This window comes from Schistocerca gregaria, chromosome 1 (genome assembly GCF_023897955.1).
Source record: "Schistocerca gregaria isolate iqSchGreg1 chromosome 1, iqSchGreg1.2, whole genome shotgun sequence".
NCBI lineage: Eukaryota > Metazoa > Arthropoda > Insecta > Orthoptera > Acrididae > Schistocerca > Schistocerca gregaria.
In genome coordinates this window covers 622094372-622115376 of record NC_064920.1, presented here as the reverse complement: position 1 = coordinate 622115376, position 21005 = coordinate 622094372, and the positions used below count along the sequence as shown (strand labels likewise).

The 21005-nt window shown below is 38.0% G+C and overlaps 1 protein-coding gene across 1 annotated transcript in view; it reads right to left on the bottom strand.

Moving 5' to 3' along the window:
* Positions 1–21005, bottom strand: part of LOC126359502 (ubiquitin-protein ligase E3C) — a 199414-nt gene that overhangs the window by 15376 nt on the left and 163033 nt on the right. The window contains exons 12-16 of the mRNA XM_050007636.1: positions 18899–19132; positions 18439–18683; positions 18121–18333; positions 17897–18025; positions 7610–7867 (exon numbers count right to left, since the gene is read on the bottom strand). Coding sequence (XP_049863593.1) covers positions 7610–7867; positions 17897–18025; positions 18121–18333; positions 18439–18683; positions 18899–19132 — 1079 coding nt within the window. The remainder of the gene's footprint in view (positions 1–7609; positions 7868–17896; positions 18026–18120; positions 18334–18438; positions 18684–18898; positions 19133–21005) is intronic.

Below are 21005 nucleotides of genomic sequence, written 5' to 3'. Positions count from 1 at the left end.
GAAATTATTCAGGTAGTGAAGGGAGACGAAAATTTAATAGTCATGGGTGACTGGAATTCGACAGCAAGAAAAGAGAGAGAAGGAAACATAGTAGGTGAATATGGATTGGGGCTAAGAAATGAAAGAGGAAGCCGTCTGGTAGAATTTTGCACAGAGCATAACTTAATCATAGCTAACACTTGATTCAAGAATCGTAAAAGAAGGTTGTATACTTGGAAGAATCCTGGAGATACTAGAAGGTATCAGATAGATTATATAATGGTAAGACAGAGATTTAGGAATCAGGTTTTAAATTGTAAGACATTTCAGGGGCAGATGTGGACTCTGACCACAATCAGTTGGTTATGAACTGTAGATTAAAACTGAAGAAACTGCAAAAAGGTGGGAATTTAAGGAGATGGGACCTGGATAAACTGACTAAACCATAGGTTGTACAGAGTTTCAGGAAGAGCATAAGGGAACAATTGACAGGAATGGGGGAAAGAAATACAGTAGATGAAGAATGGGTAGCTCTGAGGGATGAAGTAGTGAAGGCAGCAGAGGATCAAGTAGGTGAAACACGAGGGCTAGTAGAAATCCTTGGGTTACAGAAGAAATATTGAATTTAATTGATGAAAGGAGAAAATATATAAATGCAATAAATGAAGCGGGCAAAAAGGAATACAAACATCTCGAAAATGAGATCAACAGGAAGTGCAAAATGGCTAAGCAGGCATGTCTAGAGGACAAATGTAAGGATGTAGAGGCTTATCTCACTAGGGTTAAGATAGATACTGCCTACAGGAAAATTAAAGAGAGCTTTGGAGAGAAGAGAACCACTTGTATGAATATCAAGAGCTCAGATGGAAAACCAGTTCTAAGCAAAGAAGGGAAAGCCGAAAGGTGGAAGGAGTATATAGAGGGTCTATACAAGGGCAATGTTCTTGAGGACAATATTATGGAAATGGAAGAGGATGTAGATGAAATGGGGGATACAATACTGTGTGAAGCTTTCTCTAAGTCTACAAATGCTAGAAATGTAGGTTTGTCTTTCCTTAATCTATTTTCTAAGATTAGTCGTAGGGTCAGTATTGCCTCACGTGTTCCAAAATTTCTGCGGAATCCAAACTGTATACTGAGCAAGCAGTAAAGGAAACAAAAGAGAAATACGGAGTAGGTATTAAAATCCATGGAGAAGAAATAAAAACTTTGAAGGTCACCGATGACATTGTAATTCTGTCAGAGACAGCAAAGGACTTGAAAGAGCAGTTGAATGAAATGGACAATGTCTTGAAAGGAGGATATAAGATGAACATGAACATAAGTAAAACGAGGGTAATGGAATGTAGTCGAATTAAGTCAGGTGATGCTGAGGGAATTAGATTTGGAAATGAGATGCTTAAAGTAGTAAAGGAGTTTTGCTATTTGGGGAGCAAAATAACTGATGATGGTCGAAGTAGAGAGGATATAAAATGTATACTGGTAATGGCAAGGAAATCGTTTCTGAAGAAGTGAAATTTGTTAACATCGAGTATAGTTTTAAGTGTCAGGAAGTCGTTTCTGAAAGTATTTGTATGGAGTGTAGCCATGTGTTGAAGATAAACATGGACGATAAATAGTTTGGACAAGAAGAGAATAGAAGTTTTCGAAATGTGGTGCTACAGAAGAATGCTGAAGATTAGATGGGTAGATCACATAACTAATGAGAAGGTATTGAATAGAATTGGGGAGAAGAGGAGTTTGTGGCATAACTTGACAAGAAGAAGGGACAGATTGGTAGGACATATTCTGAGGCATCAAGGGATCACAAATTTAGCATTGGAGGGCAGTGTGGAAGGTAAAAATCGTAGAGGGAGACCAAGGGATGAATACACTATGCAGATTCAGAAGGATGTAGGTTACAGTAAGTACTGGGAGATGATGAAGCTTGCACAGGGCAGAGTAGCATGGATAGCTGCATCAAACCAGTCTCAGGACTGAAAACAACAACAACCACCACAGCACAAACTTATATTAATGTTTCAAGCACCTTCTTTGTTCCCACTGTTGAAGAGCAATTCTGGGGTGGCGATTGCATCTTTCAACACAATCGAGCACCTGTTCATAATGCATGGCCTGTGGCAGAATCGTTACATGGCAATAATATCCCTGTAATGGACTGGTCTGCACAGAGTTCTGACCTGAACCCTACAGAACACCTTTGGGATGTTTTGGAAAGCCAACTTTGTGTCAGGCCTCACTGGCCGACATCGATACCTCTCCTCAGTGCAGCACTCCATGAAGCAAGGGCTCCCATTCCTCATGATACCTTCCAGCACCTGATTGTACATATGCCTCCGAGAGTGGAAGCTCTTATCAAGACTAAGGGCAGGCCAAACCGTACTGAATTCCAGCATTACCAATGGACGGCGCCATGCACTTTTAAGTTATTTTCAGCCAGGTGTTCAGATACTTTTGATCAAATAGTGTATATACAGTGAATCAACGCTGGCAAAGTGACACTGGCTGATATTATTTCCACACAATAATGTCAATCCCCATTTTTTGTGCCTTGTTCTATGTGTTCCAAGCACAACACATTACTAGAGAAATGTTTTAACCAAAGCCAATGTATTTACATGTAGAGAACATGATTTAAAACCGCTCTTAAAGGATTACATATTTAAGAACTTACATAAAACGTTTCAGTTAAACTGAAGACCACAATCTATCTAATTTTCCTTCTATGGAAAACATATTGTCAGTTAAAAGGACGACTCATCTTTCTGTATTGTTGCAGCAACTTTGAGGAGTCTTCACTAATTATTTACTTGAGTAATTAGTGCTACACTTTTAACAATATACATGTCTACCCAGATCTGTGAACACAATAGTCCTACTGACATGGTAGGATTTAAAGTTAGGTTTGTCTGATACTATATAGTTTTACTGTAGTAGATAAGAAACAGAATTTGATCTGAATATAAGTGTTATGGAAGGAATCTATTTCTGATATTTATTTTTTTCTACTTTCATATAGGGTATGCATCCCTCTCTATGGTTTTATACCCTGATGCAAAAATGTCAAAGGACATCAGAAAGAAAACTGAAGAAAAAAAGAAATCAAACATGAAAGAGTATCTTAATATTTGGACTCAGGAGAGATGTAAATCCTATGGTAACACTAATAATTTGTATTACACACATCTTGACCTTGTTGAATATAGACAGCTGATAATGGTCAGTGGAAATTTACATAAATGTTTTGTCTGATGCATTAAATAATAACAGCAGCTGAGTAGTAACGAAGGAGTACAGTAGCTTTCTTCACAATATGTTTCTCTCTCAATGCAAATATTAATATGTAAAATAATCTAGAAGTAATTCACATAATTGTCAGTGTGTGTAGATAAGCACTAATTGTAATTTGTTGTTAGTAGTATACCTTACAGAAATAGCCAATTTCTGTCTGTTTAATACACAACTTGAATCATTTCATATCCTTGAATGCTCACCTTCATTTATGGAACATAATGAATGAATGAATCTACTGGACATGATGCCTAAATCCACATATATTGGACTGTAATGGTTTTAAGACTGAAGTCAAATCCTTCTACTCTGGTGCATTTCTTGTTAACTGCATTTGATGTCGTGTAACTGCTCTTGTTTAAAAACCCGAACTGAGAATGGAAGTTACAAAGTCATTATTTAAAGCATTTGCAGCATATATATATAACTTTAACAAACTGTCATTCCAAATGTTGCAATACAGTTAATGCTTGTTAAACCAATGGAATTTCTATATGATTTCAAAAGTGTGTTCAGTTTGTTTTTCCTTAGTGTTATATGTGTTATTAATTTTACAAAGTATTATTATTTCAGATTTAAAGCAGTTATAAAGTTTCTGCTTATATTGAATTAGTAATATTTACTCATTATGTTTCTTGCTGATTTTCAAACAAAAATGAGCGAAGATTTACAGCCAGGCCTTGTGAGGGTACTTGATTTTCTAGATATTTTGTAGCCAAAGTTAAGAAATAAATAATTTCGTTAAGTGGAATTGACATCTCATACTAATTCTTAACATAAATGAACAATCTTTACTAGTAGAATTGTATGCGTTTTTGTTACCCAGGATGATCATTCAGAATATAAAATTTTAATTATATAAGAAGGTTTAATAGGCAACAAGTCATGTTTTGTGTATTTTGCTTTTTACATGAGGTATTCTGTCTGGTCTCCATGCCTTTACATGAGAGCTGAAGACATACTTAAGAGTCCTGATGTGAAAAGAAGTCAGAGGTGGCAACGAGTCTTGTGCGCCAGACACACTGTCAAGGAATACCAATAACTAGAAGTTTATATCAATAACGTATATATGTACGTACTGGAAAAGAAAAAAAGGGAGGGGGGGAGGGGGAGGGGGAGGGGGAGGGGGAGGGGGAGAGAGAGAGAGAGAGAGAGAGAGAGAGAGAGAGAGAGAGAGAGAGAGAGAGAGAGAGGGGGGGGGGGGGGGGGGGAGAGAGAGAAGCAAGCCTGTTATTTGTTACCCGGAAGGTCTCCTGTAACAATATACTTATCATCCAATATGTGTTATATTCAAAGGAGCAATAAAAGCCTTAAAAACAGAATTGCCAGTACCTGGTTTTTAGTAAAAACTACTTTATTTTATATATGAGAAGAATATTTAACAAGTCAGGAGTTCACACACTACTCCGAGCTGGTGTGTGTGTGTGTGTGTGTGTGTGTGTGTGTGTGTGTGTGTGTGTGTGTGTGTGCGCGCGCAGAGTAATGTGCCATCATAAAACATTCGTATCAAAAAGTTTATTGCTAACAGCAAATCATACAATGTTTGCCAAGGGATATACTCCTTAATTTTTGACAGTCAAGAAAGAGGAGGTGCGTTCAAGTAGGGTTGTACTTCACTTGATTATTTACGAAGAATGTCCATAAACTACAAGGGCTGTTCAATAAGTAATGCCCCACATTACAGAGTTAGAATTTGGTGACAATATACATCAACATGTCTTGTCCACGTCCTATTTTTCTACGTAGTCTCTATCACGTTCTATGGCTGTACGCCAACATTGTGGAAGAGCATGTACTCCCTGCTGGTGAAAGCTCTTGTCCTGTAGGCCTAGCCATGTTTTCATGGCATGACCAACACACTCGTCATCTTAAAAGTGTGTTCCCCCATAGAGAATCTTTAAGCGTCCCAAGAGATGGAAGTCCGAGGGTGCCAGGTCTGGACTGTAGGGTTGATGAGGAGCAGTGGTTGTGACTGGATGTCAGAGGCATAGCTGATTATGAAGCTCTGCCCAAGTGTACCCCTATCAACTGCAGGATCGCTATACAATGCACACAAATGGTCATGGATGTTCATCACGGTTTCTTTTTCTGCACACAGGAATTCAATAACAGCACACTGCTTGTAACGTGTGTTTATGTAGATGCCATTTTGATGCTGTACCACAACTCTGCCATTTGCCATTTGCTCTTATAATGCCATGCAAAACAAGAGGTTCAAGGCTTCTCCATGAAAAAGATGACCACACCATAAGACCACCGCCTCCGAATTTTACTGTTGGCATTACACGCGCTGGCAGGTGATGTTCATTGGGTATTCGCCATACCCACACCCTGCCATCGAATTGCCACATTGTGTAGGGCGTTACTTACTGAACAACCCTCGTACAACCGCAAATTAAAAAATCAAAACCAGAACAGTATATTAGATGACCAGCAATCTGTACAAATTAGCTGACACCATAGGTTTATCAGAGGAAAAAGTATGGTAGATTTTATATTAAAAATGGTGAGAAATATTTTTTTTACAAATGAGATTATGAAATGAGTGCTATTGGTGGTGGGAGGGGAGGGGGGAGGGGGCGGGGAGAAGCGATAGTGTAAGGTATACACTAAAGTGAAAATCGGCATTTAATCAAAGTAGTGGCAGAATGCAAAGTCATGATTATTTATGTGAAGCTCTAGCTTCCAACTGCCCATCTCCATGGCTGAGTGACCAACTTGATACACACTCATTCAGGGGACCTGTGTCCAATGCCCGCTACTGCTAAGGATTTTTACTTGCTGGGGGCACTGGACTTGGGTAAAATCAGCCTCATGATGCCATCTGAGGAACTACCTGATTCAGGGGCAGTGGCTCCAAGGTCAAAACATTGACAATGGCCATGACTGCAGTGTGCTCACCCCATGCCCCTCCACACTGCATCTAATGATGAATGACTGAAGATGAAACTGTGGTCAGCTGACTATTACGTAGCCGTCAGGGTCTAATTCTAATTGCAGAGCCCCCCCCCCCCCCCCCCCACTCCTTTCAATAACCAATCAATAGATGTGTCATTCAACTCTTCTTGTACACTTCTGAGTTTTACTAAGCCTTTATTCCATTTTATTCTAGTTTAGAAAGGTTTCCTGTTCCTCCTCCTACCAATGTACTTTATTTTCTTTCCCGATAGTTCCTAGTCTTAACCTTATCTCCAACCCTAAGTCACTCCACCAATTGTTAATGGGGGAGGGGGGGGGGGGGACATATTTCTGTAGCATATATTTGCCACTTTTTCAGAACATTTTGTTATTAGAGCAAAATCTTATCCTTCTCACCTAAATATGGAAAATAATCTTAGCCATGAGCTAACGACACCTTGTGATTAAAAGTATCTAGACACTTGGATGAAAATGACTTACAAGTACATGGCACCCTCCATCAGCAATGCTAGAATTCTATATGGTGTTGGCCCACCCTTAGCCTTGATGACAGCATCCATTCTCGCAGGCATACGTTCAATCAGGTACTGGAAGGTTTCTTGGGGACTGGAAGCCCTTCTTCATGGATTGCTGCACTGAGGAGAGGTATCAATGTTGGCCGGTGAGGCCTTGCATGAAGTCGGTGTTCCAAAACATCCCAAAGGTGTTCTATAGGATTCAGGTCAGGACTATGTGCATGCTAGTCCAACGCTATTGTTGTGTAACCACTCCACCACAGGCCGTGCATTGTGAACACATGTTCAATCGTGTTGAAAGATCCAATCATTATTTCCGAATAGCTCTTCAACAGTGGGAAGCAAGAAGGTGCTTAAAACATCAATGTAGGACTTTGCTCTTATAATGCCATGCAAAACAAGGGGTCCAAGCCTTCTCCATGAAAGACACGACCACACCATAACACCACCGCCTCCGAATTTTACTGTTGGCATTACACGCACTGGCAGGTGATGTTCATTGGGTATTCGCCATACCCACACCCTGCCATCGAATTGCCACATTGTGTACTGTGATTCGTCACCTCACTTGATGTTTTTCCACTGTTCAATCATCCAATGTTTACGTTCCTTACACTGGAAACAGTGGACCTAGGGATGTTTAGGAGTGTGGAAATCTCACATACAGATGTATGACACAAGTGACACCCAATCACATGAGCACATTCAAAGTCCAGGAGTTCCACAGAGTGCCTCATTCTTTTCTCTCACGATGTCTAATGACTACTGAGGTCGCTGATAAGGAGTACCTGGTAGTCTGTGGCAGCATAAGGCAACTAATATGAAAAACGTATGTTTTTGGGAGTGTCCGGATACTTTTTATCACATAGTGTATGTATATGAAGACACTGCAGTATAGAACTTACCTTGAAGCCAAGTAAAGGTGGTCTGGAACAGCTAGTGACAAACTTTAATAACTGCCGTTTCTGTATATCCGAAAAGCCTTCAACTACTTGCCAAAATGCAAGTATTGTTGGGTGTTCTTGTGTGTAACCACCAGCATATACGGTGTGTTGTTTAAGATCTTCTACATCAACAGGTACTTGGGCTCCTGAGATTAACACCTGCAGTTCTTTGTTGTTAAACATCTGCAGCCATTCTGGAGGTATAACATTTGCAAGACCCTGTATATGGAGACAAGTGTACATATTAGTAAAAATACACCTCAAAGTTGCATGATCATTATGTCGAAATGCAATTAAAAATTGTTCCCCTCATACGTATATTTTCTAACAAAACTGAGCTTAAACACCTGATTAAGTAAGTAACTATTTCTTTCAAATTCATTCACGACATTTTTCCACTATCTGGATTGATGGCAAGGATACATTCTGCTGTTTCCTCCAGAACTGGAACAACTATTCCTAGTCTTCTTCAGCTGTTCATTCTCAGCTCAATAAGCTACCAACATGGATGTTTATGTGTAGTTCTGTGATAGTTTCATAAAAACCTGTCACTGTCAAACTCACCAACCACAAAGAATACCCCCACTTTGACAGCTGCCATCCATTCTAAACCTGGGTTGCTAATATTGGAGTGGGAAATGGGAGTTACTTGAATATGCTGACAATCTTCCCATACATCTTACATACGAATATTTATTAATTGTTTATTTACCATCATACATGAGGCCTGCTGTCTAATGGGCCTGCAAACCACGTGAACTACTACAGAAATGGATAAGCATAACAAACTTATTAAATAGTTTCTGTTGTTACTTAAATTCCAGCATAATGTATTGTTCATCTACTTCAGTAGACAGGGTGTACAGAAAGTCCAAAAACACTTTCAATTGTTTATTGCACAAGAACTAAACACTGCACAGATGTCATTCATATAGCATTTTGAAGAGAAACTCTTAAAGTTTCTTTTACAAACATTCGATGCGCAGACCATGAATGACCCGGCAGATGTCAATATGGTAATCAAATTCTTGCCATACCCATTCCAGTATGGCATTGCTGATTGTGAAAGTCGCTTCCCGTATTCTCGCCCGGAACTCTGCTAAGTCACGTGGTAGAGGCGGTACATGCACCAGATCTTTAATGTGTTCCCACATAAGAAAGTCACACGGAGTGAGATCTGGTGATCAGGGAGGCCATTTTATGAAACAGCTGTCCCCTTCAATAGCATGGCCACTCCATCAATGCGACAGCTCCGTGTTCAGGTACCCACAAACTTCACAATGAAAATGAGGTGGAGCCCCATCCTGCTGAAAGACGAATGGAGAGACCGACTGTATTTGAGGCATCAGCCACTGCTGCAACATTTCCAAGTACGAATATCTAGTGACAGTGCTCTCGGTGAAGAAGATTGCCCAATACAGTTTTCGATGTGACAAGGCACAAAAAATATTTACCTTTGAGGAATCATGCTCAAATTCAACGCATTTCTGTGGATGCTTTGTACCCCAGACTCGACAGTTACGCCTGTTCACTTTCCCATTGGTGTGAAAAGTAGCTTCATCGTTAAAAATTAAGTGATCAACAATACCATACCCATCCTCATTCAACTGTTGCAACTGCGAACAAACTCAAAATGCTTATCTTTTTCGTCAATCACTGAGCTTCTGCACTTGCTCCAATCTGAATAGTTTCATAGACAGCTTCTGTCGCAGGACTTTCCACATTGTTACTGGAGCCATTTCGAGTTCATGGGATGCATGACACACCAATTTCTTTGGACTTCTTATGAATGAATGTCTCTCGTACACATTCATTTCACTCACACTGGAACATCCGCTTCTCTTTGCCAGGCACAAGCAACCCGTCTTAACGAACTTCTTGTGTCAGTGGTAAATGGCCTACCTTGTTGGTGGCTTCTTACCATCCTTCGTTCTAAACATCCATTGAACAGCTGTAGCACACTTATTTTTGTCGAACTCCACACCTGAACTCGCCTGTTTGCGATTAGCGCTGACTATCAGCAAATTACCATATTACACTGTGGCGATATACATGCGGGGGGGGGGGGAGGGGGGCCTTTCAGGGTTTCTCTTCAAAATGGCGTATGTATGATATATGTACAATGCTTGGTTCTAGTGCAATAAACAACTGAAAGTGTTCCCAGACTTTAAGTACACCCTGTATTCACTGAATTAAAACTCCATTAATGTCACACCTAATAACCAAAACAATTATTAGACTTTCTGTCTCTAATACATTATTTTATCAGATGACTCAGACATGTTATGTTCAGAGCAACAAATCTGAACTGTTCTCGAATATCTGTCACTTGTTTCTTGATGTACAAATATTAATGAACTGTGTTAGTTTAATAACTATTTAAACATGTTCCATCAATAAGTTATTCTCCAACCTCATTTCTCAAATCCTATTTATAAAACTGAATACCTTATCACTACATATTCTGATTATCATAACACACAGTTTTCTAATCAAACTAAGTTCTGTTATCAGCACATGGAGAAATGTAAACCTGAGCAATTAAAACATGGGGAGTCTGTTCTCCGCATCACCTATTTGCTTTTTATCAATGTGACGCTTGGAGTCTACCTAAAATTCCCTTTAAAAAAATAGTAATAAATTTACAGCACATAATGTCTGTTACCATATTTTGCAAATAATCAGTTTTTTTAAATATAATTTGATAGATAAAAAAATTACTCAGCAAACGGTAGCAGGAGAAAATATATATGAAAGTTATGGAAAAGTGCAATCTTTTTGAGCCAGTGGCTCCTCCTCCTGGCAAAAGAGTTTAAGGGAAAGGAGAAGAGGGATGAAGGAAAAGGGCTGATGAGGTTTAGGAAATGGGGAGAGTTATGGAAAAGTCACCCCGAACCCTGGGCCAGCAGATTCTTACCGAACAGGACGAGAAGGAAAGTTTCACAAGACATGCAAGGAGTGTCAAATCGGAGAAAAATGGCATTTATTCGCATTCGTGATGTGTCTAAATAGCTCCCTACTTACATTGAAAATTATTTGCAAAAGAAATGTTTTAATGCTACTGGATATTTTTTAATACTGCATGTTCTCTTTGCTTGTCAGTTTGACTATCACTATGTGCTCTATTTCTTATTCTGTTCTTGCAGTCTATTGACATACCACAAAAACATTCAGTCCTTATCAGTGTCCTCATTTTGGTGTTATTCTGCCATCTCATGTGATCCCTCCTCATTTCTTTGATTTTCAGATGCACTTCCATCTTCTCACTTTTCAGTTATATGTCCTCTGGGTTCCATCTTTCATATTGTTATAAATCTCATGCACTACATCACAGAATATTCCACCCTCAACTGCATCATATACATTTTTATGTGTCAATATGTCTGCTCTTACCCTGTCACATGTAACTGTAGTGCACACCCCTTAATAATATGCTCTGGTGGTCCAAGTAGCATGTAGTCACATACAACACTATTTTATTCCTTAATCTTCTTCAGGGGCATTTGATATGGTTCATGATCAAACTTAAAGAGGCTAAACCTCTGAGATGGATAGATATCTCCATCAGTAATCTTTCCTTGATGATGGTAAATATTTCTTAAACATGTCTCTTGTATTGCTACTATCTCACTCTTGTTCCCTGCCACTGTCTCATTAATTTATTTCTTATTTCTAATTTCCTATCATAATCACTCACAATAACAAGCACCTTATCTTTGTGCATTCTCCAAAGCCAGTACACACACATTTACATCTTATGATATACTTAATTGGCCACATTATTAAAATGATCACAGAGGTGTATCCAGTTGCTGTGTGGCTCCTCATTACTCCATTTTGTGTGTAGCACATCATCTCCCATGTTGCTCCTCTGACTGAGTTCATACAATAGATTCATACGCAATAACATTAGTAAGAAAGTACTGGGGTATTTTTTGGTTAGCTGCAATAGCAGTTCAAAACTATTTGGAATACAGTCAGTATTATTATTATTATTATTATTATTATTATTATTATTATTTTTGAGCTATCGTAGTTCGCAACATTATTTGCACTATGACTGAGGCTGTGATGTCCAGTTAAACTATGTACACTGTTTTATGAACAGTATCTTTTAATTAATTACAGAGGTACCATTTGTGTAGGTTTTCACTCTAATCTTCTGCCTGTCTTCTGGGTCCTCTAGCTATGATTAGAAGCAGGTCATATGAGTAAACCACACAACCAGCCACTTACTCTGCAGCTGTCACTTTTGTCACAGGAGCTCTATCCCCAGGTCCTAAAATTCTTCTTCTTCTTCTTCTTCTTCTTCTTGTGGGCTATGTCTTTTGAGAAAAGGATTGGGAATCATCCTGGTGTTTCCATTGACAATGACAGGTAACCACTGAGAAACCACACTTGGGCTAGCCACAGTATCACACCAACAGTCATTACTCTGCTGCACATATCCAAAGTGTGTCTGAATCATTTTCAGATCTCCCAAATTAAAGCACAGCATGTTAAGTTACAAGAGTTCAGCCTTAGAGGCTATAATATGGGCCTCAAAATCAAGTCCTGCTGACAACCTCTTGCTGTTGCTTTTAGCATAGCTTCACTTAGACAGTAAATCCACCAGAAGTCCCTTAACCTTTTATACAAAACTGCTGGAAATCTCACTCAACTGTGGAAACAAGGCAAGCCACTACCGGTTATCACATGATCCTGCAAAGTCAACCATCATTCCCACACTGTAAGTGTCTGTTGTATCTTTTACAAGACTTGTGTTCAACTGATAGCGTCTTCATTTGGTTCCACGATCTGAAACCCATACTGACTACCACTGAGACACTTAAGTTCTCTTAGTTCTGCAAGCCTCTTGGAAAGCAACCTCTCTTGATCTGCTAAATTATAACTCATACGAGACATTATGACTACATTAATGCGGGATTCTGAGAATCACTTTTCTACAGTTTGAAAACTTGTGGTATTATCTTTAAAATTAACATTCATTCACTATATAGCCCTGCCAATTAAAGCATAATCTTGTCCTACAGTGCTTTAAGTATCACAGCCTTTATGCACCGTATTTACTTGAATCTAAGCCACACTCGAATCTAAGCCGCACCTAACTGAAATTTGAGACTCGAAATTCAAGGGGAGAGAAAAGTTTTAGGCCACATCTTCAATTCGAAACAAAGTTGGTCCATGGTAATATGAGACACAATTTAGGTCGACTGAATGACAATACAGCTACAGTAGTTTGGTTCGAGTCGTAAGCTTAGCAGTTAAGCTTTACCAGGTAGCCATTGCTATGCGTCAGGCGCTCCGTCCGTATTTATACGGTTACCCTTCCTTTTTCACGTGCTTCGTCTGGTTTGAATCGATTGCTTATTTTCCTTTGATATGATAAACGCAGTTTTCTTTGTTATAGGTGTTTACGTCACCATAAGCTGAAAATGCATTACTGTACTGTGTCGTGCATTGTTTGTCGCATTCTGATAGTGTGTGTTTACGGCCAGTCGCCGCTCGCGGCATGGCTTGCTTTTGTGCGCGCTACTGCCACTTACAATTAAAAAAAAAAAGAGAGAGGAATTGTCTCATTAACGAAACAATGGCAAGAGACTGCTATTTGTTGTTACTTACACTGCTGCTTTCTTTGATAATGATCAACAAGAACCATATAATAGACTGCGTATGATAGATGTTCTGAACGAGAGTTTAGCGAATATTTTTCTCTATTCCAAAATCTTTGCAGACGCCTCTTTAGTAAATTACATTCTGCACAGAAATTAGTCATCTTAGATTTAAAAATCTAGTCAATTGCCATGCTTCATTTCTGACTGTATCACTGTTAAGCATAAGAATAATACGAATATAAACATGACATATTATGTATATTCTTCCGCGTTTGCTGTTGTCTCACTCTAGTTTGATGGTTTATTAGGCAGACGGGATTTAAATGAGATAGCAGCGAACACGTAACAATACATGGAGAAATATCGATATTCATATTATTCTTATGGTGACGAGATGTGATTCACAATTTATAAAAGTTCCTATTAGCAACCATCTCTTCGCACAGATAGGAAAAAATTCAGAACGTGGCCATATTGACAAACATCCCAAACAGTCTTGCCAGTCGGGTTTTCGTAGTACATTGAAATGCCGCTACATTTGAAGATAAACAATACGGAATTTGTATTTACTTCGTTGGATAATGTACGAAAATGCAGTGGTCGAAACTCGGGGCAGAGAAAAACGCTCGTCTTCCACCTTTTTAAAAAAAAAATTATTTACTGACGCAGAGGTTTTGGCGGCAGTATTTATCTACAAAGCATGCCTGTGTAGCACTACACATATTCGACGGCACAAGTAAGTTGTGGCGGCACCCACCAACAATTTTCAGAACTTCTGCTTGCTTTGCACTCGATTCTAAGCCGCAGGCGGTTTTTTGGGTTACAAAAACCGGAAAAAAGTGTGGCTTAGATTCGAGTAAATGCGGTAATCATGAGCAGAAGCATTTCTTTTCTTCCATTAAATTATTCGATTCACTGGAAACAAAATTCATCCACAAATAATTACTTGTGGCAATGATTCCCTCCCCCCTTGTACTTCCATTATTTTGTGCTGTGCATTCTCATTGTGCTACAGATGTTGACTCCAGTTCAAAATATCTATGCAGAATAATTTAGGCTGACCAGATTTCCAAAATCAAAATAAAGGACACATAGGGGTACCGAAGATTATGACACCAAACCTTGACTTTGATCCGTGACTTCATCAAAATGGCGGTCAACCCTTAAAACTTATACAATTTGGCAGACCTTGACGTCACAGACACAAACACAGGAATTAATACACCTAGTATAGGAAGACACAAAGCTACGTTTTTGCTTTCCAAAGCTAACATATTGTATTTACTAGTGCTTCTTGTACTTACACTTGCTTCTTTCGAAAACACTTCATTTTTAGTATGGTCTGTTGTGGGTAGAAAAATGGAGCTTTCGAGTATAAAACGATCACAACACCAAAAATAGTTAGTTGCAGAAAGAACATGAAATCTACAGGAGAAGTGCAGAAATTAATGGGTGTTGGGTGGGGGCAAACTAAATATATGGCAATTCCAATAATGGAGACGTACCAAAGCAATCGCTAGTGCAAAAATTAATCTGACGTACTCACACTAAAAAAGTCAAAATAACTTGCATTACTAATCGAATAAATATTTTATTGTTGTCACAATCAAATAATTGGGAGAGACAATGATTGTTACTTATGGAGATTACTTATTTCTCTCTCAATTATATTTTGGAGAGCATGTACGTCATTCAAGAGTTTGGTATTTGCAGATAGAATTTCACAAAAATCAACACACAAAGTATCCTGAAAATGAGTTTTTGCTATAATTACTTGCCCCACAGTTTGCATACTAAATCTGTTCTTTTAATCAGTCCATAAACTATCTGTGACAGAGAACACTCTTTCTGCAGCAGCAGTGGTGCCAGGTAGAACTAACACAAATGAAATAATGAGCTGCATATTTTTGCAGCAGATATTTGCAGCTGCAAGCAAGCTGAAAATAACAGACCATTTTTCACCAACACATTTCACAGTTTTCAATTCATCAATTTTTACTTCGCATATTTTTTTCATGTGGTTCACTTCCTCACAAAGCTGATCTTCACATATTTCTTTCAGAATATTTTCATCAAACTCTGATAAAGTTTTAAGACTTTGCTAAACAGACTTCCAAAGAAGAGGATATTTGAGGTGAGCCCAATTAAATTGTTTCAATACATGAAATGGGTAAGCCCGCTTCTCAATATAATCAATTAATGTCTCACAAAATAAACCTGAAAGGTCAAAGAAATCAGACTCTTTCTGTAAGCAATCATTGGCAGTCTACTTATCAATGACTGAATTTTCATAGTTTGAAAGTTTTCCTCCTTCCTTGATTTAACTTTGCTTTTCAACGTCTGTAACTCCTCCAAAGCCTCATTTGCTGGCATATCTGCTGCCTCAATAGTTGTTACTGTTGATGAAAGCATTTTCAACTGGACCTGAATGAAACAGAGCCAAAGCAGAGATTGAGGATCACTGAAGAAAGATTTCAAGATTGCACGACATTTTTCTTGAGACAAAAAATAATCTTTTAGTTTGTCGTAAATACTGATAATTCTGTTGACAGCCAGTTCCAAGGACATCCATCTGCTTTTAAAATTACTGACCACCTGTTTGTATTCCACTTCAGAAAACTTGCAAATTTCTTGTAATTCTTTGACACAAATGCTGTAAATGTGGAAATACCAAAAAATTTTCTTTATAATTGTTTTTATGTCCACTGGGGGAATATCAGTGCTGGTTTGTATTGCATTATGCACTATGTGAACTACATAACCTACACCATGAATTTTGCTCTTCAGCAAAAGGTTTAACTCTTGCAAAGGCATTGTTTTGTCCCTTTCTTCCTGCACTTCCAAAATTTGTGTTGCAACTCTCTCCACAACATGCAACAATTTTACCCCTGAGATGGTACTTATCAGAACTTCCATGATAAGACTTGTTATAATGTCAGCCATTTCACCTGTTATATTCTGGAAGTCAATCACAATTACTTTAATACCCTTACTTGGCACAAAATATCTAACAATCACTGGTACCAATATTACACTTTTGTGATTGGATGTGTCCACCTTAAATATATTTCGCCTCTTTCAGTTCCGTGCATATTTGATGAGATGCATATGGAGCCAACACTTTCACTATTATGGATTCACACTTTGTTCCTAAACAAGCAAACTACTTCTCAAACAGCTTCCTGATGACTGCAGCAGTGCAGTAATTGATTTAAAGGAACGGTTGTGTGTCATTACATGAAAAGCTAGCAAAACTTCCTCAGCAGCGAGATACTTTTCTTCATCATTCACAGAACTCTTCTCACAGTTTGTAATTAAAGACATCATACTTTATGATGAAGTTTTGCTTGAAACAGCTAACTTGTGTTTCTTCACATTAATGTGTTGCAAAACATCAGATCAACCTCCATGATCGACTGTAAAAGTACTTTAACACAATGTGCAAAATAATTTCTTGGTTTGCAGTTCTAATTTCAAACATGGAAATTCAGCTTTCATTTCAACAGTAAATACTCATTTATTTTTGGCATTTCTGAGAAATTTAAACGTATGCAATATAATGCACCAGGCAACATAATCCACAACTCTAACAATCTAAAATCAGTTAAATCACACTTCTAATCACAGCAACCTCAGGCAACAGACAATTAAAAATGAAACACAAAGTGATAAACTGCTCGTGGTTTAATGCGCGGTGCCGGCATCGAAACAAATGAAAAATGAAATAGGGGTTGGTCGTCTGGATTTCCCATGATCCACATGCCATTACCAACTCCTGCATGCCATGGAAAAGCTACCAGGTGAAAGCACTTTTTAGTACCAACCATAGAGTTTTTTTTTTTTTTTTTACTCTATGACACCAACCAAAGAACTTGATTTAATCATACTATTTACTTTATTATTTGGTTATGACCATATTTGTTCTCCATTTGGTTATACTACACATTATTAAAAACACACTACTTCAAAATATAGAGGAGGGTCAGAAAAAAACAGGACCATATTGGACCCATATTTATTTTGTTGGGACAAAGGGACAGTTAAGCTAAAGGATGATCCGGTAAACTATGGGATGTCTGGTCACCCTAGTATAATTTGAGCAGCACTTGCACTAGTTCGGTGGTTGCTAGCATGACCTACTAATAAAAAGTAAATATGTCATAAATATGAAGGTTATTTTGATCACCACAGTGCTTTATGAGGCATTAGTGTCGAGCCTACAAGCGGTGGTTCATCACTGTTTCCCTTTAATCAGTTACAGTGGGCCTACAGTTTAACGTGAATTTCAGACCTCAGTGTAAATGTCTGTTTTTACATATACGAATGGCTGACATAGATGAAAGTTAGGTAATAGCCACAACAAATCCTAAGATCAACCAGGAATTGACACTGAACCCACTAAGACATCAACAAATTCCTGCAGATTACAATATTTGTCATATTTCTGTCTGCCCAAGACAATACAGATTTCTGCTAAATAAGTCCAGGACATAAGCTACGAGATTGATAATCAGCACATTTGTCTGACAAAATTTGAATAATAATAAAATTAATAATGAACTGTGGGATCTTCTACATAGAAATAATATTAAAAGTAAATTGGTAACTTACAATGAAGAGACACAGAACTCACCTGTTTGAAAGCATTGCATTGAGCCCTCATCTGCCTGTTCAGTCTGTAATCTGCAACTAGATGAATGTATTCTATCCTGTTTAAAGCAGTTACTTGAATGTTTGCACCACCTTCCTTTAATTCATCCACCTATTGCAAAATAGATGACTCAGTTTATGTTATTGCAAAACAGTGTACTCTATTACGACTTTTTTCCTATATTTGGAGAGTAATGATGCACTTACTCTTGTTTTTCCAAGTTCTTCATTCAGAACAGTAAAATCTAGTCCCAAATCGGCAACATCACCATCATAATTCTTGAGATATAAAAGATTACGATACATAAGAGGATCTAGAGATGCTAGATGATGTACATCAACATCTGAATGCCGTCCAACCAACTTTGACAGAAAAAATTCAGCAAATGGAAGCTCTACTAGTAAGTTTTCATACAATGCCTGGAATAAGAAGAGAGTTATATGTTTTTCTTTTCTTACAAAGTTCATTATTATAATGAAATTATTCACAATTAAATACCCAATGCATGATGTCACTATACTTACTTTTCCCAACATTCGCCCAATGAAGAAGTAATGCTTTGGGAAGTCATCAAAAAGCAGATGAACACTAGGATTAGGGTACAGAAAATTATCTTTCGTGAGACGGAAAAAGCCTCTGTTAGGGTCAAAGGCTGTTTTGAGAAGTTCAGAAAGGAATTCTCTGAAGATACCACCACCATCAACACCTGCTTCATCCATTCCAACCTCATTAACCAGTTGAACTCTCATTTTCAGGCGTAGTTCCGGTTCTATACAAGAAAAAAAAAATTAGTACTAATACAACAAGTGTTAAAATAAAATGACTTTACCCAACAATAAAATAATTTACATGGAAAGTTTCAAATAAATGGTATAAGCTAAAAAATTGAAAACATTACGCTTCCAGTTTTTCTACACTAAATAAATTCAGTTATGATTTAAAAACATATAATAAGCAACTGCTGACTGGAAAAAAATTACTTACCATTCTCAAGCGATAGTTTATCAAAAGCATCTTCATACAAATAATTTCTCCTTATTGCAACTTGTATACTTGGTCCTTGAAGAAAATGACTCTGTTCTCCTTGATGTTCCATTTTATCTCTTATTATTAAACTCTGGAAAACTAAAACACGCTCTTGAAATGGCACTACAAATGGCAGTTCTCTGAGAATGGTTATTGTGCGGATTTCCTTTGTGGATAGCGGTGGGCCTTCCTCTAAAACCAATAATTATATTTAATTTACACATCTGAATTTGCATCAAATCTATTCTATCAGTATGTAATCAATATTACATATGATGATATCAACACCAATGGTTTCTTAACATATTTAATATTAGGATGCATAAAATATGATGAAAGGTGTACCTTAAAGTGACATGACAAAGTACTTCACTACACACCTAAAGAGTGAACATCACAATACAAAACTACAAAAAATTGTTAACATAGACCACTTTTTGTGGAAACTGAAGAAGACACTAGAATTCTCAGTGGCACTCTTCGATCTAAGTCTGAATTTGATTTCTTATTGTCTAGAACTTATAAATAAGTATGTATTTATGTATATCATTGGAACAAACAACTTATAATGGGCTTTCAATAAATAACGCAACAATTTTTTTTCTCAGCCAGGATCGGTTGAAAAAAATGTGGAATTTGTTGTGAGATACTGTGGGACATTCCTGCTTCAACCCCTACAGTTTCGCAAAGTTCCCAACAGGTGGTGTGCTATACATAGCCTTCAAATGGCATTCCAAGCAAAGAACTGTCTTGAGTTTCTTTTGATGGAAAACTAGGGTATCATTTATATTCATAGGCACTTGCACAATGTCTACAGAGACTTGGCAGAGAACAAAAACATGGTGAGTCAGGGGCAAGGCATTTGACAAACCTGTCTGATCTCTTGTGTGCCAGCTAGCCACACACAGTTGCGACTCCCGCAATGTTGCACTGTGCAGACATTCTCATCTGAGGCGATCAACAGATCACAATCAAACACCTCGCTGAGCAAGTCCTCCAGTTGGGGTATTCAAACGTGCGTGCCCACTGGGTTCCTCACCACTTAACAGAAGACCGTAAGGAGCAACAAAGGACCATATGTACAGAATTGCTTGCAAGTTTTCTACAACATCGTCACAAGCAATGAAACATGGGTTCATCACTAAGAACTGGAACAGGAATCCACGGATTGTCACCATGCCGCTTCTCTTCTGAAGAAAAAGTTCAAAGCCGCACAGTCAGCCAGTAAAGCCATAGTGATGATAGTCTGGGACTCTGAAATGGCGACTTGTCAGCTGTACTGGCTCACGATTCAATAATAAACTCTGAAGCATACTAGGCTACTAGCAGGAAACTGATGAAATGGCTCCAGTGTGTTTATTGCCACAAAACTGCAAACAAACTTCTACTTCTCAATAATAACACAAGACCTCACACAAGTTAGCAGACCCAAAAGGAACTCACAAAACCTCGCTCAACTGTTGTTCTTCATTTATTCTATAGAAAACACACATAAAGGTTGTTGCCATGAAGTACAATACTGGATGTTGATCTAGTATGAATGCAGAAACCCCAAATCATTTAATGATTAGTAAAATGAACCATTTGTCTTTACGGGGGAGTTTGTTACCAAAATAATTTTGCAAAGGATCATATTTGGGCTGCAAAGAGCGCAACAAGATTACAGTTCAAGAAAAAAGTATCTTCAGTCACCAAAGAAAATCCAAATTCTGTGTTATACAAGTACAGGCATACCCAGGAAGAAAAAGAAGCAGTGGGTGAGGAGAAGGGTAGTGAATATTTCTGTATAAAATATTGAAGGTGGGCCTCACATTTAATAATGCAAGCGGATTTTATTTCCATGTTCCACTTTTATTTTCATTAACGATATGTGAGATACATTTGTATTGATATTGCAATATTTGAAAAATTACAGAAATGTTTGTAAAGCACACTTGATGTTTTACTAAACTAATTTCTAGCCTTTTCAACTTAACCTAATTTGTTATTTACCATTTTTTTTTTCTCTGGAAAATCATCTTTATTCAGGGTTGGAGAGTATCTGAAATATAGCATTTAAAAGCCT